Consider the following 20860-nt stretch of genomic DNA (forward strand, 5'->3'; position numbering starts at 1 on the left):
AAGTGCAACAGTGAGGCAACACGTCGAACGTGGTTCACGGTAGGCCCTCTGTACAGTGGTGTCACGCACACTTTGAGACAATCGTGCAGTCGAATGCCACAACACGATTGGTTGACGAATTCACATTAAGCGCGCGATTGGTCGCAACTAGTTGCCTTAAGCCCCTTCCAAACTATGTGCGTGAATGACCTTTATAGCCGTAACAGACTACCGCACCGCACAGCAACCTTAAGGCCCCAGTACACAATGGGCCATCGCCGGCCACTCCAAGGGAGGCAGCCATGCGGTAGAATGAGATAGCAATATCACTTGCTCCATCTAACGCATAAATGCGTCCCATGGAGTGGCCGGCGATGGCCCATTGTGTACTGGGGCCTTTACCTTAGTTTGCCACACCCATTTTTATGGGTGCTTTTGCAATAACAGATTACTGTACCGCGACTTCAGTGCGCCGCACCCATAAGTGAACGCGAGAAAGATATTTTGACCACATCAAGGCCGCGGTGCGGTAGTCTGTTACGGCTTAAGTCTGCAACGATTTTGATAGCACACGCAGTGTACGTGCTATTTGTACATCGTTATTTCATTTTAAATAACGCTTGCATCTCCGTATGCTATCAAAATCGTTGTAGACTTATCTTGGTCTAACTCACTCTGAAGCCCCCTCCAGACTATGCGCGTGAATCGCGGGCGAAGCCGCGAACGCAAGTGTGGCGTCGATTTCGCAGATTGTTCACGCCTTCGCGCCTTGTTCTCCGTTTTTTGTCGGTATTTCGGCCCGCGTCAAAGGAGACGCGAAGCGCGACCTTGCAAGACTCCACATAAAGCCCCCTCCAGACTATGCGCGTGAATCGCGGGCGAAGCCGAGAACGCGAATGTGGAGTCGATTTCGCTGTCCGCGAAAATCGACGCCACACTCGCGTTCGCGCCTTCGCGCCGCGATTCGCGCACGAGTGTGGAGGAGGCTTTACACAATATTTTGGCTCCTCTGTGGCAAGATAAATATAAATTATATTATGATTATATTATATTAAGCAGCTATAGCTGGTCAAGTAAATCGTGTCAGTAAAAAAAGGCGCGAAATTCAAATTTTCTATGAGACGATATCCCTTCGCGCCTACATTTTTCAAATTTGCCGCCTTTTTCTACTGACAAGATCTGCTTGACCAAGTATATATTTTACGGTTTTAAGCCTCCTCCACACTCGTGCGCGAATCGCGGCGCGAAGGCGCGAACGCGAGTGTGGCGTCGATTTTCGCGGACAGCGAAATCGACTCCACATTCGCGTTCTCGGCTTCGCCCGCGATTCACGCGCATAGTCTGGAGGGGGCTTTACAATAAAACAAAATGGAAAAACAGCTAAATCACGTATGATGCCATAGATAACTAACAGTTAAACTCGATCAGCTGAATTGATGCTGTTCCGCCATATTGCCGCGAACCAAACTGCGAAATCGCCATGAAGTGTGCGAGTGTGGAGTCATACGTCAACTTCGCGATATGTTCGCTCCGCGACGTCGCGCCGCGATTCACGCACATAGTCTGGAGGGGGCTTGACACTCACTCACAAAAAACTCAGTCTGACAAAAAAGAGTAGAAATTATAAAGTGGCAATACCGTAGTGTCGTCCCTTTCAAATTAATCTATGTGAAAACGGGACGACACTCAGTATTGCCACTTTTTAATCTCTACTCTTTTTTGTCAGAGATAATGATATCCTCTGATCAAATGCCACAAAATGTATCAAAAATCGCATGCGATTTGTTGCAAGATGAGTGGAGCCCTTAAAGTCTATGGTATGCGTATTTTTTTTAAACAAATGATTCGTTCCAAATATGAAAACTTTAAATGATAGGATAGTAACAATTGACATAATAATAAAATACACAAATAATTCCTGATTTTCTAAGTTTTTCAATATATACAATAAAAAGAAAATTACACTGAAGTCACAATGTTGTGTCCTGAAGGTGACCTAGCAATTCAAAATGAAGTTGATACAAAACAGGCTGGAGAAACTTGCCCTATCAAAACCAAGAAAGTATCTCCTGAGGACTCATCTGGCACTATTGAATTCAGCAGCAGCTCTTTTAAAAACCCCAAGACCTGGAAGAAATCTTTTGCCAATTTCTTTCGACACCAGATCCGTACATCGCGGTCACATTCGAGCGAAGTACGTTTATATATAGCATTTTATAGTATTTCTCGTCGTTAAATGTAAAGTAATGATAATTTTTTTATGACAACATCTTATGTAACGTATTTATGTTGTAGGGTGATGGACCAACAGTTAACAAAGAGAAGTACGAATGCAAAGAAATAAGCCCAGAACTTAAATGGCAATCTTTGGGAAAAGTGTTTCGTCGTCAAAGCCTTATTGAACCTTTCAACAAAGCATCCAATCAGCATGGGGGGGAAAGTTCTACTCCAAATAAGCGTCTTGCCGTAAGAAAAGTGTTGTCTAGTTATTTCGGAAAATCTCAATCCCCTAACTCTGGCTCGGATGATAAATAAATGTTTTGATTTCAAAATAATTTCGCAATAACATTTGGCTTACTTCATTAATCACTTGTGATAATTTCAGTGTAGCATGTAGCATAATAAAATATAATAGCTTCTTTTTAATTTGAATTTGGCGCCTTATACGCCAAGCGATAGTAGCGAAATTTTACTATTCATTCGAAATGTTATTTCCACTTGAGTGAAATTAATTCATTTTAATTAATAAAATAAAATCCGAGTTAAAATGTTTTATTTTACAGTAAGCTATATAAAACAACAGTTCACGTCTAAACTTCCTTCGCTTCGTCTCTCAGCAGTAAAAACAAAATTTAAATGACAATAGATAGTGACATTTCCGTATTTTAGTCGAATGCAGGCTGGGATGAAATCCTATTTAGTTTTTCGATTACTAAATCTTAGTTTAACATTTTAGTTCGTTACACACATAGCATTATCGCTCTATTTGTTAATTTCGTACATTTCATGTTTGTGAATGTCCATGTGCAACAGCGTACGGGTGTATACGCCCTTGAAAACTGTGTTACAAAGGGTCTAAAGTCAGCATAGCAACAAGGTTTCGATCCATGAACCTCCTATTTATTGTGGTACTCAATGTTTATTGTTCGAGTGCCTTCATGAGGTAAGTTTAGCGTAAAGTTATACTAGAAATCTTATTATGCGTTATATCTTGTCAAAATGTGCTATATACAGTATACGCTTATTTATACACATGTAGGTATGAAGCTTATTGTATTTGATGGCAATATATTTACTGTCGAAGATTGCTATTCATACCGGGACCCTAGACTGTAGTGTGCTTATCTTGAAGTCCCTGAATTCAACCTTTTAATATCACTAATACCCAATAATCTCAGTCAACTTATCCTGTAGTACAATATTTTTTCTGGGACTATGTTGTCTTATCATTAGAGCTGTATTGTGCTATGCTATAGGATACATATCTATTGTTAGTGCTTTATATGTGAATAACATATGTAATCAGATTAACAGAAGGGTTCTCTATGTTGAAATTGTAACTCAAGTAGTTCCTGTCCTTCTAAATATATAATTGTTTTATACAGTTTATACAATTTAAACCTCATATGCTTCAAAATTTGCTGTTAATGTATAATATTTGAACAGCTTTTATACATATTGGGTATATAAATAAACCTAGATTGGTTCATTTATATTACAGAAGTTTTTCTCCACTATTAGTACTACAAAATTAATTATTACCAAGAAAACTGGCCAGTAGGAGTAATGGTGAAATGGCCAATAGAATAGAACGGTGTCAAGATACACTGTAATACTACCAGCCCTATAACATAGTAACATAAAAAAACTGGCTAAGTGCGAGTCGGACTCACGCTTGAAGGGTTCCAAACCATTAAGCAAAAACGCCAAAAAAATCTTGTTTGTTGTATGGGAGCCCCTCTTAAATATTGTTTTTTTTTTTGTTTTTAGTATTTGTTGTTATAGCGGCAACAGAAATACATCATCTGTGAAAATTTCAACTGTCTAGCTATCGGTACATGAGTTACAGCCTGGTGATAGATAGACAGACGGACAGACAGCGGGGTATTAGTATTAGGGTCCCTTTTTTACTAGAGATGCAACGGATAGTTGTTTAGCCAGAGATGTATGTTTGGCCTGACCATCGGCCAAATATTTGGTATCCGGCTGCGGAATATACGTAGGATTGATATTTTTTTCTAAATGATTTTGCAGTTATCTTAAGGTACCTTTCAATATGGAAAGCCACATATAATAATTTATATTTTTAGCTTATTATTTTATTCAACCACGAAAGGCAGGTCTTCTTCTTTGTCCTACCCTTATAAGGAGGTCATATCATAACAAAATTATACACTTCAATTACTATATTTAAACTGTCAGTAAATCTATAAGAAAATTTTAACAAATTCTATTCTATTCTTCAATTAAAAATTCTATATTTGTGAAGGAATATGAACATTCAATTAATATGATTATATGCCATATATTATATTAATGGGAATAATAGCTTTTTTCAATTACTTTTTTTTACATATTTTAATAAATACATAATTTGAATGTTCTACAGTAGGTATAGTTAATAGGTATATCGAGATTAAATCAATACAGGTGTTAAGCCATGTGTGGTTACGCACAGCTGTGGACAAAATGTTAGGCTTAGCTCATGGAGGTTAACATATTCATTGCCACCCAGCCAAACAAGACATCCACACCAGGCCACAACAATTTCGTCATATAAAGCAGTATTACCACGATCCCGACTATCGGGTGGTCCGGCCTGGGAATGAAATAATAAAATACCCGATATCGTCGGCCTAAATCGCAAACCTCGTAACTCCATTTCAAGGAAATTGGTAATTGCTACCTTGGACAGCAATACTTATAGTCGCAAACCCCGTAACTCCCCCGGAGGAGTTACGAGGTTTGCGATTTAGGGGTCATCGATTAATTACGTCACACGAATTTCTAGGTTTTTTGACCCCTCCCCCCTCCTTGTTACACTTGGTCACATTTGGCAAACCCCTCCCCCCTAGTGTGACGTCACATTTTTTCTACGAAATCGCCAAATTGAATTAAGTACCTAAGTATTATCAATATTTTATCAAAATATTTTTGACGATATAAATATTAGTAATTTTATAACCCAAAATGCTTAGGAAAGAAAATTAAACGAATAAAAACGATTATCGTTTTAAAAACTTGTTATTTAAATGTACAGCGAATAAAATAATTTAAATAAATTTTCGGTTACTGATGAAGTTAAAGTGACGTCACAAAGTTTGTGTCTTCCCCCCTCCCCCATGTCACAATATGTCACATTTTCTTGACCCCCTCCCTCCCCCTAAACGTGTGATGTAATTAATGGATGGCCCCTTAGGCCGACGATATTCGGGTTTTCGGCACTGAATGTGTTAAGTGACAATAATGATATCCTAGCATGTGGCTAGCTTGAGGGTAAGCAGCTATTGTAGCCTATTAGTAGCCTATATGGACGCTACGAACTCCTGTGGTGTCATTCGTGCATATGGATTCACAGGTTAAATCTTCTAGGGAGGGGGTGGGGCAAAGTTCACGACATCTCACCAGAGTGGGAGGGGGTCAAAAATCTACAAAAAGACCTCACGAATTTATGGACGGCTCCTATAGAAATAAGGACGTGTATCTTTATATTTGGCCGCTTTGCCGTCATTATCTATATTTTATTTGATGCTAACCATACTACAGCTTGGAAAAAAAGCGGCCAAGTGCGAGTCGGACTCGCCCATGAAGGGTTCCGTAACAGCAAGTAACATAATAAAATTGCGGTTTACGGTTTATGACGTATTAAAAAAAAACTACGTACCAAATCTTGTTCAAACCAATTTTCGGTGGAAGTTTGCATGGTAATGTACATCATATATTTTTTTTAGTTTTATCATACTCTTATTTTAGAAGTTACAGGGGGGGGGGGACACACATTTTACCACTTTGGAAGTGTCTCTCGCGTAAACTATTCAGTTTAGAAGAAAATGATATTAGAAACCTCAATATCATTTTTGAAGACCTATCCATAGATACCCCACACGTATGGGTTTGACGAAAAAAAAATTTTTGAGTTTCAGTTCTATGTATGGGGAACCCTAAAAATTTATTGTTTTTTTTCTATTTTTGTATGAAAATCTTAATGCGGTTTACAGAATACATCTACTTACCAAGTTTCAACAGTATAGTGCTTATAGTTTCGGAACAAAGTGGCTGTGACATACGGACGGACAGACAGACAGACATGACGAATCTATAAGGGTTCCGTTTATTGCCATTTGGCTACGGAACCCTAAAAAGAGTAGAAATGAAAAAGTGGCAACACTGTAGTGTCGTCCCTTTCAAACCAATATAAGAAAACGGGACGACGCTACAGTGTTGCCAATTTTTTAATTTATTCTCTTTTTTGCTAAGCTGTAAGGAATGGAAAATAAAAGTACAGCGCCATCTAGTGATGTCCTGCAGTTGGATAAAAGCTTAGAAGACTAATTCAATAATTTACTCCTTCAGTTTGATTTACCTGGTACCTGTACCTACTGATCCTTTTTTTCTGTATAAATTTTAGACTAGATACTAAAGTGACTGTTGTATTTCCCAAATTTCTCCGACGGATGTCATTTTAGTACAAAATTGAGACTAAAACACGCGGTTATTTTATGCGATAAACGCAGCTTTTAAACGCGATTCGTTTTCCGCATAACCATTTTACATTAGAATTAGATAATCTAATGACCATATACCTATTGTTTTAAGCGTTAAAGGGAGCGTTAAGCGCATAGTCATATTTCCTATATTCCCTTGACGCATGCCTTTAACGCTGCGTTTGTCGCATAAAAAAACCGCGCGTTACAATTAGCATCTTGGAATTCCTGGATATTAAAATAGAGAGAACTACAAAATAACGTTGCATTGAAAATATAATGATCAAAATATAATGTTTTGAAAAGATGTGTGCCGCCGAGTTTCTTGTCGATCCTATATGTATATTGGGATACCCTCCTCCAATTGAGTGGGGATTTAAATCTTCTCGAGGCGGAGGTGTAGGGTAGGGTTAGAGCCGGTGTAGCTTTATTTGACGTTCATAAGCGTATTGTATTAATACTATGTAACTATCTTTAACAATGTGCAAGGCAATCCTTTTGTCCTGTCTGTACTTCAATAAACACCGACATTGAAGGTCTTGCTGCGCGTTTCATGTAGATCGTTTGTCGTTAGCGGTAGTAGTTGCACTTAGGTATAGTTTTGCGGTTAAGGAAAAACGTGTAGATAATCATCTGACGTCTCTAATGGCACACTTATTGAACTGTGTTTAAATACAACCTACCTACTCGTATCAGTCAAATAGCTCTTCTCATTGGAATATTAATTTACAAAGAATATATAACGTCTAAAAGCGCAATAGAAGTGCTATGCAAAGAGCAGGTTACTGTATAGTTCTCAGTAGTAATTACATTGTATTGTTTTACTGGTGAATGTTACATTTTGTAGAACTCTATGAATAGCGTTCTCATGCCATGCAACGGACGATTTCAATGATTGATGGGTTAAATCGTGGCAATTAGCTTTCTAAACTCGATACTCACTGTTAAAAACTACGAAACGTAGCATAAAACTTAGTATTCATCATCTAGTTACAGTTCGATACAGTAGGACATCAATTAAAGATGTTTTTTTTTCTATTTCAGATGATTGTTGAGAATCTATGGCGTTTGAAGGGGCAAAAGGGGTAACTAAACTGATATAATAGAGTAAGTGGTGGCGCTACCAGTATAGGATGATCACTCGGCGTTGGTTCCACCCGTCGCTGACGGGCGTGGACGCGGAGCGGCTGCTGATGGACTGCGGCCGCGACGGGTTCTTCCTCGCGCGGCCCAGCATGAGCAACCAGGGCGACTTCACGCTGTCCGTGCGCCGCGGCAACGAGGTCACGCACATCAAGATACAGAACAATGGGGAGTTCCTCGATTTGTACGGCGGCGAGAAGTTCGCTACGCTCTCCGAGCTCGTCCAGTATTACATGGAGAACCAGGGCCAGCTGCGCGAGAAAAACGGTAACGTCATCCGATTAAAAACTCCACTCAACTGTGCCGATCCTACCACTGAACGCTGGTACCATGGCCAGCTCACCGCTAAAGAAGCGGAGAGGATGATGCTCGAAAACGGGAAGAACGGCTCCTTCCTAGTTCGCGAGTCCCAGCGCCAGCCCGGGGACTTTGTCCTTTCCGTGAGGACCCACGACCGCGTCACACACGTCATCATTCGCCGCCAGGACAAAAAGTACGACGTCGGCGGCGGACAACAGTTTCCCGACCTTGTCAGTCTCGTCGAGCACTACCGGAGCTTCCCCATGGTCGAGACCACAGGCGAGGTGTTGCGCCTCATGCAACCTTTCAACGCAACTCGCATCCAGGTCCGCCACTTCCAGACTCGCGTCAAACAGCTGCAGAAGGAGAACGAGGGACCCATAGAGAGCATGGCCTACAAGCAGGGCTTCTGGGAGGAGTTCGAGACGCTGCAGATGATGGAGAACCTACAGCTGTTCGACCGCATGGAGGGCTCCAAGCCCGAGAATATCAGAAAAAACCGGTATAAGAATATCATCCCATTCGACCACACCCGCGTAGTGCTTCGGGATATCCCGGCGGACGCGCTTCCGGGCGCCGACTACATCAACGCCAACTACATCCGCTGCGACAGCACCGAGCCAGGCGCCGACCACGACTGCAACGGCTCCAACGAAAATGGCTGCCCGCAGCTCCGCAGTGGCACGCCTACCAAGAGCAAAGACAAGTCCTCCCCAAATCACACGCCTATCACGGAGGATAAATCATTAGGCTCCAAGGAAAGTCTAAAATCGTATGGCAACGGGACTCATAAGTCGCTTCCTCCTTACGAACCCAGCGTTCTCCCCTCGAATCCCAACTACGTCAACACGACGATACCGAAAGCAGCGGTGGAGGCAGAGAATGGTGTCGCCGAGCACGTATATCATAAGACATACATCGCCACGCAGGGGTGCCTGCCCACAACCATCTACCAGTTCTGGTCCATGATCTGGCAGGAGGACGTCCGCGTCATCATAATGACGACTAAAGAGATCGAACGAGGCAAGGTCAAATGCGAGAGGTACTGGCCGCATTTGAACAAGACAGATTCAATAATGAAGTTCACGATCGTGAACGAGTTCGAGTCGTCGACGCAGGACTACACGCTACGGCGATTCGTGGTGACGAAGAGCGACGAGCCGGGCGTCAAGCGACAGATCTTCCACTTCCACTTCACGGCGTGGCCCGACCACGGCGTGCCGTCGGAGCCCGGCCGCGTGCTGAACATCCTGCTGGACGTGAACTACCGCCTGCAGCAGATCATGACGAGCGACGCGCCACCGGCCGCCGCCGTCGTATGCGTGCACTGCTCGGCGGGCATCGGCCGCACGGGCACCTTCATCGTCATCGACATGATCCTCGACCAGATCAGGAAGGAGGGTTTCGACTGCGAGATCGATGTCCACCGCACCGTGCAGATGGTGCGCGACCAGCGCTCTGGAATGGTGCAGAATGAGGCTCAGTATAAGTTCATCTACATGGCGGTGCTAGAGTTCATCGAGACGGTGAAGCAGCGCGTGGGGCTGGGCTCTGCGGACTCGAAGGCGCGCAATCACCCGAAAGAGATCGTAGAGAGATTCGGCGCGTGGAAATAACGCTGTCTTGTCGGGTGACTACTTGTGGCGCGGCGCCACTAACTTTCGTAGCCAGACCCGATCACACAGCTTATCTCATGAGGTGCTCTTTTTTTGGTGCAACAAGCAAGGGAATCTGGTTTTATAGAATGAATGTGCGGACACTGCGGACCTCTTCACTTTTGCTTCAAATGCAACGAAATTCAAAACAGGCAACGCAATTCGGTGTACAATACTTTTTTTTACATTTGAACACAAGTAATGTAACTAATCGATTTCTAAAAGACATCACATAGTTTCTGTTAGATTTTATTCGAGCCATCATTTTACATAGAAATCGACAAAACGGGAACATTTCGAGAGTTGTATAGTAATATTGTTATAATCGAGCTAAATTCTTAGAATTAATAATAAGTTAATAAAATGTAATCCAACAAAAACATCCTGTTGGAAATCCCTGAAATTTGTTAATGGAATGTTATTTCGTTCAGCACCATTGTTCCGAGTATTGAGTCATATTTCTTAAGATTTTATGAGACTCGGCTAGCGGTCTCGGTTATCGATTTTTCCATAGTTTTTTAAAAGTTTAACTTTATAGATATGTAATTTAATTTGGTTAGAAATATTGTTTCACGAAATCGTAAACAGAACACAAGTGTATGGAAAATAAATGTTGTTGAGGAGTAGGATGGTTTTTGGTAGTTTGAAACTATTATGTAGTTACTTATATTACGCGCACGTATATAACTTGATAATGTTTTGAACAAGTATGTTTTATACTCGTAATACATAAGGCCGAGCGCGGCTTCAATGTGATCTCGAATTGGATTTTAGATTCAACCGATTTTTTTATATAAAATGTTGGTCCGGCTTATGTGTGTAACTGCAGGAAATTATGCGTAGAGTTAGTCCATGAAAAGTCTGCAGCGGATTTGATAGCCCACGCAGTGCACGTGTTATTTTAAACGTCGAACTTCTATGAAATTATGACGTATAAATGACACTTGCACTGCGTGGGCTATCAAATCCGCTGCAGACTTTTCTTGGTCCGACTCTAGTCCCTTTGGCCTCTGAGCTCCTAAGCCCTCGTGACCCCGTTGGTCTCGTTTATTCCAAGGGCTCATGGACCCTTTGGCCTTGTGAATCAGCCAATCCGCGTATTTATTTTATATAGATAGAGCTACCCAGTGGACGGTGAAGGTGTTGCTTATATGGGGCATTATCTATGAAAAGGGACCTTATTGTCGATGGCGCTTACGCCGCACAGCGTCGCGCGGCATTGTATTTATATCGGAGCATCGTTAATAATGGCGTAAGCGCCATCGACAATAAGGTCCCTTTTCATAGATAACGTCTCATATTTCGATTTTATTTCGGGTATTATAACTTCTCTTTACGCATACATTGAGTATTTAATTCGCAACACTACTTCTAAGAAGATTCATATTTCTGTTTCCAACATGTTTTTTAAGTATCGATCGACGCAACAAAATCCATCACTTTGGTAATTATATTTTATTTACTTTAATATTAAATGTAAGTTTTTGATTTATTATTCTTGTCATAAAGAAAGATGAGGTGCTTATATTAATTGTGAAATTCGGCCCATGTTCTAACATGATGATGATCACAGGATGGTGCGATATTTATTTTATTAAGTATGAAATTTATTTTCCGTTATTCTATGTAGGTATAGTCGGCGTCGAAAGAAGCTTGTAACACTTTAGGACTTTGTCGCATTTAAAGACAGTAAGTATGAACATGTTAATTCGAATAATGACAAGGTTCTAAAAGGTCCAACGACTTTTGAGGCCGATAGTATGTAGGGTCAGTTCAAGCAGTCTAATCATTACGGGCCCGGGCGTAATACAAACTGATTATTAGCCTTAAGGTTGTAGGTGGGCCTTATTTTTCTAATTTCGCAATTTAGCGGGTCGGCCGCGTATTTACGGACAGTTTTACAAGGCAATCATATATACTGGATCCGCAATTTTTTGAGAAGGTATTCTTCATTTGTGCAATAACACAATAAGAGATTGCCCACAAGACTTGAGAAATAAGGAACCCTCCTTACTAAGAGCTGTACACTGTACAATAGCGTTAAGCCACCGTTTACGTTAGAATCTGTTCGGAAAGAGAAGAGTCATATAATGTACTGGTGCGTTTTTATTTTATATTCCACGACTCTTCTAGGTGTTTCCGCACAAAGTCTATGTTAAGTAGGTACATACATCATCGCTTGGACGGCCCGCACTATATTACGTTGTTGGCATTTTATTTATACCGTATTCCAATATTAAAAGCGGAGCTTAACTGCTGTAAAAACACAGAAAATTTTATGTTATCTGCTAAAGATATATGTTGTGTTATATGATGTAATAAATAATAAAATGTGATATTGTATTATGTAGTTTGTTCTGTTGTGTATGAGCACCAAATTTCCTACCGACTTAAAACCCTACGCAGATGGGTACGAAATATCTTCAATTAAATTCTCCTATTGGTTTAGGCCGTAAAGGGTAAAGGGGCCAACTATTAGTGGGCCACTAATTACCAGTCCGCCGGACGATATCGGCCTGTCAGTTAAACGCAAAATTTGACAGCTCCGAAAAACTGACAGGCTAATATCGTCCGGCGAACTCATAGAAGGTAGGATCGGGTTATTCCCACAAGTTACCACCAAGTTCTTACCAGTGGTAACTACTGGTAAAAGGTGGGAATTTATTTTCCCATTAGTTACCACTGGTAAGAACTTGGTGGTAACTAGTGGGAATAACCCGTAGGATCCTATAGGAGTGCTATAGGTAAGACAAAACATACACAAAACGACACTATGATTGGTCGATTTGTTACCAACCATAATACATACTTAAATTTACGGTAGGGAATAAAAAATGTGAGACTGACAAGGACAAACAGTAATGGCGCTTTCGTTGCTACTCCTACTGAAAGATACATTCTATCCCGTTCGGTCATTTCACTGGATTAGCCATGGGTGGGGACCCCTCATGCCTAATCCAGTTATATACTAGATTCATGGGCGAACTGGTAATCTTTGAGCTCCTCAAAACTATTACCTACTGGCTATACGGTATAAGATATTTATAAATATATTATTTATAAATAAATGAAATCAAAATCTTTACTTCGCCAGTTCTGCTCTAATCTATTCATCGCAGATGACGAACCTAAAAATAAGTTTCACGGCAATGTAAGCTGTAGGAAAAACCTGACGTGGAAATAATTGATAAATATATGTCCTATTTTAAAACTGTTTATTTCTATAATTCTCTATTTAGTAACATAATACCAGGCAAGGCCCCTTTCCCACTATGTCGTAACGACAGAGTCGTGCGTCATGCCCTGTACATTTTAAATGGAGTTGTTCACATATAGAGCGATAATTTACTACAGGCTTATATATTTACTGACGACTATAAATGTCGTTGTGATATAGTGGGAACGTGGCCTTTTATACTACAGTGAAACCTGGATAAGTGAGATCTCAAGGGACGAGCAAATTTGTCTCACTTAAAGAGGTTTTCCACTTACCCAGGTTCCCAGTTAGCCAGGTACAGATAAAGTTCTGTCTCATTTACAGAGGTTTCCATTAATAGAGGTGAGAATAGAGTATATTTCAGTTATAGAGGTGGTTAATAAGGTATTTAATAATTAATATCTTTAAAACTAAATAAGGTAAAATAACCCTTGTCCCTAAATATGTTTTAAGCCTGTATTTTAAGCCTGTATTTCTTGAATTTATTTTGAATGATTCTCCAATGGATAGATATATCAAAATTAAATTAAATTTGATACGGACTTCATTGCGTATTAGAAATTTAATAAATGAAAATTAATTTTTTCGTGTTACTTATCAAAATTTCAGCTTTCGTTTCGGTAGTTTTAGCTACTTAGATAAATTAACTAAATCAAAGTTTGAAGTTGTTTAGACACAATTAGGCAAATGCGGAATTTGTGGATAGACTAAAAGTTAGTAAGAATACGGAAATCGTTCAATGAAATCCAAGTTATAGAGGTCATAGATTGACGTTATCTCAGATACAGAAGTCAATTCCCTATAAAATTCTAAAAAACAATTAGGAAAATGTAATCTTATAAATATAGTATCAGTAAAAGAGGTAAAATACACTCTCCGTCTCACTTATAGAGGTAAATGTGACTATAAAATCACAACAACGAATCCCAGTTATAGAGGTTCGTTTTTTCTCAGTAACAGAGGTAATTCAGTGCTAAAGTGTCGGGACCGCACCATGAGTCCCAGCTATAGAGGTTTCTCACTTATCCACGTCCCACTTAACCAGGTTTCACTGTATATATAAGTATATAAGAACAAAAAAAAAAAACAAAATATAAAACAAGTTTTTCCTGAAAAATAGTGTCGTAGATCAGCGGTCGGCAACCTGCGGCCCGAGTGCCGCCTTGGCTATTTTGTATGTAATAGTGACAAACGATAATGTCTCATAAACTCATAAATATTAACAAAGTACGGCCCGCGTCACCTCCGTTAACTACTATGTGGCCCTTGGCTGCTAAAAGGTTGCCGACCGCTGGACGAAGTGGCAATTTGTATGGTTACCATTTTATACAGTGTGTTTTCTGTAACAGGAGCAATAAATTAAACTGTAGGCTGTACTCCTCAAACTGACCAACTTTTGTTCAGCAACTTTTGAAAATAACTCATGTTTTGATTTTTATTACACTTTAAAGTTTATTCTAAGACGCAATGTATTGCAAATTTTGTTATGTTAAAAGCGTGACAAGTAACGTCAAACACACTTATGTCAGCGTACATTGAAGGCAATATTTATTTTGTATGAAAAAGAGGAAGCCTAAGGGATTCATAATTTTTAAAAGTTGCTGAACAAATGTTGGTCAGTTTGAGGAGTACAGCCTTTAGTTTAATCTATTGCTCCTGTTACAGGAAGCACCCTGTATATTTTTATCTTAACACATTCACTGTCAACGCGAGCTACGTGCTAGCAACCCAACTGATAAAACGTGTAAAATCGTATGTAGCGAAAAGCGCGTACGAACAGAGAACTCGCCTAGCGGGTCGCTGGCAGTGATTGAGTTAAAATAAGTAGTTTTACTACTTATTAGGCTTCATCAAAAAGTAACTTGCAATTTTGGGTTAGATATAAATAATGGAACAGAGATAAAATGTTGATTGTCGATTTTGCCATATAAGAATTAATTAGGCACACAAATTCCATGAAGAATAGATACAGTCGAGTTCACAGACATCTTTACAAGCCAACGTTCCAAAAATATGCTAACACGCCTCTAAGACACAGACAATAAGGTCGTTTAATAGTATTTTATACAATCGTGATATAATAGAGAGCTTTTCAGTCGAGTACCGTGTTTAGGCAACGAAGCTTGCTGAGTTGCCTAAGTCAGGTACGAGATTGAAAAGCCTGATTATATCACTATTGTATACAATACTTTTTCTACGAGCCAACATAAATAATAGTTTAAACTAGTAGAATCATACAAACAAACCAAACCAAAAGTATATTACACAGCTAAGATACGCAAGCCCCCGCGATACCTTCATACTGGTACGCGCCCCCGCCGCCGCGCCCGGCGCGTTGGTCAACGACATCTTCTCGTAACTCATGAGGCCCTGGTACTTGCTCCGCGCTAAATTAAATTTTTAGACAGTTGTTTTCTCGATTATGGAGACTAACAAGGAACACTAAGTGGTTTTTGTAGTCTATGGATGTTGCTATTTTAAGGGTGTCACATTTCTGATTTATGAACCAATTGCTTCTACTATACAACCTAAAATAAATAATTAATTTGAGCTTTGGTTTGGTTTCGTCCTGTTGATCGCGGAGAGTTGTGATTGGTCAATTTCATTATAGTTGACTAAACTGTATCGTAATCAATCAATCAATCAAATTTTATTTCAGGCAAAAAATATACCCATACAAAAATATTAAAATAAAAATAATTACAATTAAAAATATTATCATATTAAAATTAAAATTAAAATTAAAATCAAAATTAAAATCAAAATTAAATGATGAATATTATAGTTGAGTTGGGAGCCCATACATTAAAAATACCCAATTGAAGTTTGGAATAAGAAATCTTAATTCAAGAATTATAGTCGACGAGTAGGAAAATATATTTTTAGTTATACGTGAGAGATGGAGATGTTTGTGAACTCGACCTATTGCATACTATTTTGATGTGTAGACAATCTTACATTAACTCTTAATTTCTAGCTTGATCAAATAAAACTAATACAGCATTTTAAATTTGTATTTACTTAACCACGCCTTAAGGGGCCCACTGATTGCCAGTCCACCGGACGATATCGGCCTGTTGACTACTCCGAACAACTGACAGACTCATATCGTCCGGCGAACTGGTAATCTGTGGGCCCCTTGATGATAAATTTAAATTTCGAATAGGCTCTAAAGTATAGGCTCAACCTATTATAAATTTAACATCGCCAAATTAATTATAATACTTACATCTATTTAATCACAACATAAAACATTGGCTTTAGGATAAAACTTAAGTCCTTGTAATTTAACCTTAGGGGCCATCCATTAATTACATCACACATTTAGGGGGAGGGAGAGGATCAAGAAAATGTGACATATTGTGACATGGGGGAGGGGGGAGACACAAACTTTGTGACGTCACTTTAACTTCATCAGTAACCGAAAATTTATTTAAATTATTTTATTCGCTGTACATTTCAATAACATGTTTTTAAAACGATAATCGTTTTTATTCGTTTAATTTTCTTTCCTAAGCAGTTTTGGGTTATAAAATTACTAATATTTATATCGTCAAGAATATTTTGATAAAAATATTAATAATACTTAGGTACTTACTTAATTCGATTTGGCGATTTCGTAGAAAAAATGTGACGACACACTAGGGGGGAGGGGTTTGCCAAATGTGACCAAGTGTGACAAGGAGGGGGGGAGGGGTCTAAAAACCTAGCAATTCGTGTGACGTAATTAATGGATGACCCCTTATACGCCGCTCGTACCCAGAATATTTCCGAAATAAAACGTAAACCCATCGAAATCAAAAATATGAAAACAACCTACTTCGCTGACAAAAGAATTCGGATCTAAATAGGTGCCAAGTTTTTTTAGTTACAGCCTGACCAGAAATACATATATGATCACGCGCCACGTTGCGGAATTTCACTGGAACTATTTTTTTCATACTAAACTGACCTGTCACCCTATGACAATTATCATATTAAATCATATATTACTGGTCAGGCTTTACTTAAATAAAACAAGAGAAGATATACTGATTCTGATTGTATACCCAATTACAAATATCACTAACTTGTTATAAAAGAACATTTAGAGCCACCCCACACAAGCGTTTTGCGAGCGTCGGCGTCTAATCAACTCTCATGGATGCTGCTCGACGGAACTGCGCAGCGACGCCATTTTCCATAGCGTAAACTAGACGCCAACGCTCAAAAGACACTAGTGTGTGCTAGTCAAATCTTGTGCTTCAGTGTTTATCTTAAGTTATCCGCAGACCAATCTAAAAGTTCACCGCCATAGCCGGCGAATTGCGAAGACATAGGATTTAAAATAAATATATATATGTGTAAAGCCAAAGAAACTAGATAAAGATATAAAAAATCTGACTGAATTTATTAGCTATAGCCAGCGACTATTATCTCTGTCATAATATTAATTTAACCAATAATCTGTAATAATAATTTTAATGTTTGTTTACATTCTTTATCTCGTTACGTGGACTTCACGGTATTGCATAAAGGGCTGTGCACACCGGCTGCGTGTGCGTGACGTGCACGTGCGCGTGCTGCGTAGTAGTATACAGATCGTTATGAGAGACGGCACACCGCTTGCGTGACGTGTGCGTGTGCGGCTCCAACATTTTAGCGCACGCGCACATCACGCACACGCAAGCCGGTGTGCACAGGCCTTAAAACTTAATGCTACGTCCCCAAGCATAATGTTGGACAAGCGATTCTACATGGAGTGTTTATATTAGGTATTTTTTTTCAGCAAAATTGGCATCAGATGACCAATACCTGATGGCCTTGCAAACAATGGCTGGTGTAGAGATTTGGATTGGCACTCAAATGCTTGTCCAACAAGTGTACATGGGTATGTACTATGTGGCATATAAATGTATAAATCTAATCGTCGTTGACTTGTATTTCCTCTATGCCGTCGCTTTCCGTGACCAGCGCTCGCTCCAGGATAACGCGACCTTCCTTGTACCTGTCACGACAAAACCACATTTATAAAAAAAGACTACACTCGTATATAGATATATCTATATTTGTACATTACAATTGAGCTATAGCCACAATACGAACTGGCGACTATAACCCATTGATAGCTCGCGAGCGAATATTGAGTGGGCCCTGAAACTACTAGGGAATCAGCGTTACCAATAATAATATTTTATGCCCCCTTTTTAAGACTGCCAAATCGGCCAATAAGTGGGTTTTTGTTAGGTGGGCGACGTTGGCGACCCACCTAACAAAAACGTTAGGTGGGAGCCCAGTCAACTTTGGGAACCACTGGTATAGATAAAAAGATAAAATTGCATTTTAAAAGGGCTTGTTTCTCCACTCATAGTTATAAAAGAGTCGCCCTTTTGGTTGCCAACCACACTGAATAAAAAATAATGGCTTTAGTTTTACAGATAAGAAACTTAATTCGATACCAACGCACAGTGGTAAGTACAGGGGAAAAAAATTAACCATTACATTATACTTGTGGTAACAAGTTGGTGGTTATATGTGGCAATAACCCAGTAAATTAAATATATAACATAGCCAATACTGATATCGTTTTCAACATGCATGATTTTCCTTAATGATGAAGTTTAACATTTTTAAAGCTTTATTTCTGGCGTAAAGTTAGTATACATTTGTTTCACCTTTGGTTTTCCTCAGTAGCAAACTCGTACACCCAGCCGAGCTTGGTGGAACAATTCTTGCAGGAGACGTCTCGCACCATGTGCCGACCAGTCAGCATCACCCGGTCCTGTACTCCCGAGTATACCAAGTTCACAACTTTATGGAAGAGAAAAGCGCGGCCTGGAATTGATAGTGACAATGATTTAAAAGTCAACACAAATTCTTGTGTATATTAAGATTCTTTTTAAATTTAATGAATAATATTCACTTTTAGCTTGAACATGGACAGATCATCGCAAAATTGTGTCTTGTGGAAATAGAACAAGATGTTATAAAGTTGTGGATTTTACAGTATTTAAAAAATTAATTTATCAATTTATTAATTGTTGCAACCTTGCTGTTGTTAAAAGTTTGCGCCTGTTTATTTTTTACCTTACCATATTTGTTTTTTCAATAACCTGAGCTTTCTTACATTTATTTCATTTTATGATTAATATTTCGGACACTGAGATTTGCTCGGAAAACGTATGAAAACTGAAAAATGCGCGTTTTCTCAGACATAAAACCAAGTTAGATCGATTTTTCACCCCCGAAAACCCCGATACAGCAAATTTCATCGAAATTGTTAGGGCAGTTTCTGACATGTGTAAATAAATAAATATGTACAAGAATTACTTGTTTAAAGGTATAAGATGTGTGATATTAAAATGATTAAAAACTAGACCCTAAGCGCCTTATATTCCCTTCACATGTAAATATAAGTTAGCAATCAGATTTAAAAAGTGAAAATTGATAATTTTCCCAGCCAACCCAGTGTTAATTAAATAGTTAATTACATACAGGACTTGAAAATTATTTAAATAGATACTCAACATTTCATTATTTTATATTACTGGAAAGTAGGTCAGCCAACAGGGCTAGCCATCTTAGCTTATATTCAACTGATATTGCAATAATGGTTTAGGGAAACTGATTGCCCCAATTAAATATTTGCACATATTTGTTTAATGATTACAATATTAATTTTCACATGAAATATGTCATTAAGTAAGTTTAATTGTTATGGTGCCCATAGTGTACACAATTTTTAATGTACAGTAAAATTACTTGAATAAGTAAATTTTGATTTCGATGACGTAGATTTATACAATAAACCAAATATTTGAAATATATGTTTGAATTCGACCAATGACCATCTTAATGATATTAAACTATATACGCAGATTGAAATACTTAATGAATAAACAAGATAATTTGGCCTTACTAAAAATACCACGTAACTTATAAAAAAAATACCTGTAGCTCCAGTGAATCTTGTACTGATTAGCTCTGAACGATTAGTAAGGTTTACATCACACGCTGCACACGAGAACAGGCGAGTGCCTCCAATATGATCCAGGAATATCTTGCCCATCTTCAAGTTTGGACTTTTACTTCTTTGTTTTCAAAACAGACCTATCAAAACAAGTATGGCTGCCGTGCGAGCTGCGTAATCGATTAGATAGATGTCAAATTCAGTGTTGCCAACTCGGATTTAGAAAAAATGCTAGACTAATGTCTAGATTATGCCAAAGTTTTTTGAAAAATGCTAAAGTGTCAACTTGTAATTAGATACTTAAAACAGATACATTTTTTAAATTTGCCGCCTTTTTCTGCTGACAAGATGTGCTTGACCAACTTTATATAGTCCGTCGACGTCCATCCGTCCACAAAAGTCAAAATTCATATGAAAATATGAACCACATAAGGCGATGGCGCATATTGTTGCTGCCAAGTTGGTGCAAACTTGGCTTAGACTAAATTATGCTAAAAAATATGCCAGATGCTAAATGAAAAATGTTGGTGCCAAAGCAAGTGAAAATATGCCAGATCTGGCATCAATTATGCCAAGTTGGCAACACTGGTCAAATTGCCACAGCTGAGTGACTGACAGAGCAGTGACAGTTGACTGAAAATTCTGAACCGGTCCGAAATGAACGTTGAGATTTTCAAATGATATTGCATTTTTCGTTTAATTCGAAGATATACAATCTTTATTGCACTGACAAAATATTAAATTACATAAATTACTAAAAGACATAAATAGGAATATAAAACTAAAACTAACTACAATTAAAATAACTAAAACTAAAAATTAAAAATACCTGTCAAAATTTGGTGCCCTCGGGAGCCGAGCTCGGGAGGGTGCCCAACACGCAGGCAGCGTTCCCGCGCTGGATTGCGATGGC

General features: G+C 38.9%; 3 protein-coding genes and 1 long non-coding RNA gene across 4 annotated transcripts; 3 read left to right on the forward strand and 1 right to left on the reverse strand.

The window, feature by feature from the left end:
* Window positions 1-1841: 1841 nt before the first annotated feature.
* LOC134666829 (uncharacterized) lies at window positions 1842-2747 on the forward strand. The gene is made up of 2 exons (XM_063524147.1): window positions 1842-2173; window positions 2275-2747. The coding sequence occupies exons 1-2, from the start codon at window positions 1955-1957 to the stop codon at window positions 2512-2514; spliced, it is 459 nt and encodes a 152-aa protein (XP_063380217.1). The 5' UTR covers window positions 1842-1954; the 3' UTR covers window positions 2515-2747.
* A 93-nt stretch (window positions 2748-2840) lies between these two features.
* Window positions 2841-12124, forward strand: LOC134666755 (tyrosine-protein phosphatase non-receptor type 11). The gene is made up of 2 exons (XM_063524029.1): window positions 2841-3142; window positions 7728-12124. Exon 2 carries the CDS (start codon window positions 7817-7819, stop codon window positions 9740-9742), a length of 1926 nt encoding a protein of 641 aa, XP_063380099.1. The 5' UTR covers window positions 2841-3142; window positions 7728-7816; the 3' UTR covers window positions 9743-12124.
* Window positions 12125-12987: 863 nt separating this feature from the next.
* LOC134666861 (uncharacterized) lies at window positions 12988-16285 on the forward strand. Its single transcript, XR_010098560.1, has 2 exons — window positions 12988-13203; window positions 14063-16285. It is a non-coding gene; the product is annotated as an uncharacterized LOC134666861 (long non-coding RNA).
* A 1372-nt stretch (window positions 16286-17657) lies between these two features.
* Window positions 17658-20143, reverse strand: LOC134666833 (protein yippee-like 5). Its single transcript, XM_063524150.1, has 3 exons — window positions 19929-20143; window positions 18653-18812; window positions 17658-17985 (listed from the first exon to the last, which is right to left on the reverse strand). Exons 1-3 carry the CDS (start codon window positions 20044-20046, stop codon window positions 17901-17903), a joined length of 363 nt encoding a protein of 120 aa, XP_063380220.1. The 5' UTR covers window positions 20047-20143; the 3' UTR covers window positions 17658-17900.
* Window positions 20144-20860: the final 717 nt, after the last annotated feature.

Source organism: Cydia fagiglandana, chromosome 8 (assembly GCF_963556715.1).
Source record: "Cydia fagiglandana chromosome 8, ilCydFagi1.1, whole genome shotgun sequence".
Taxonomy (NCBI): domain Eukaryota; kingdom Metazoa; phylum Arthropoda; class Insecta; order Lepidoptera; family Tortricidae; genus Cydia; species Cydia fagiglandana.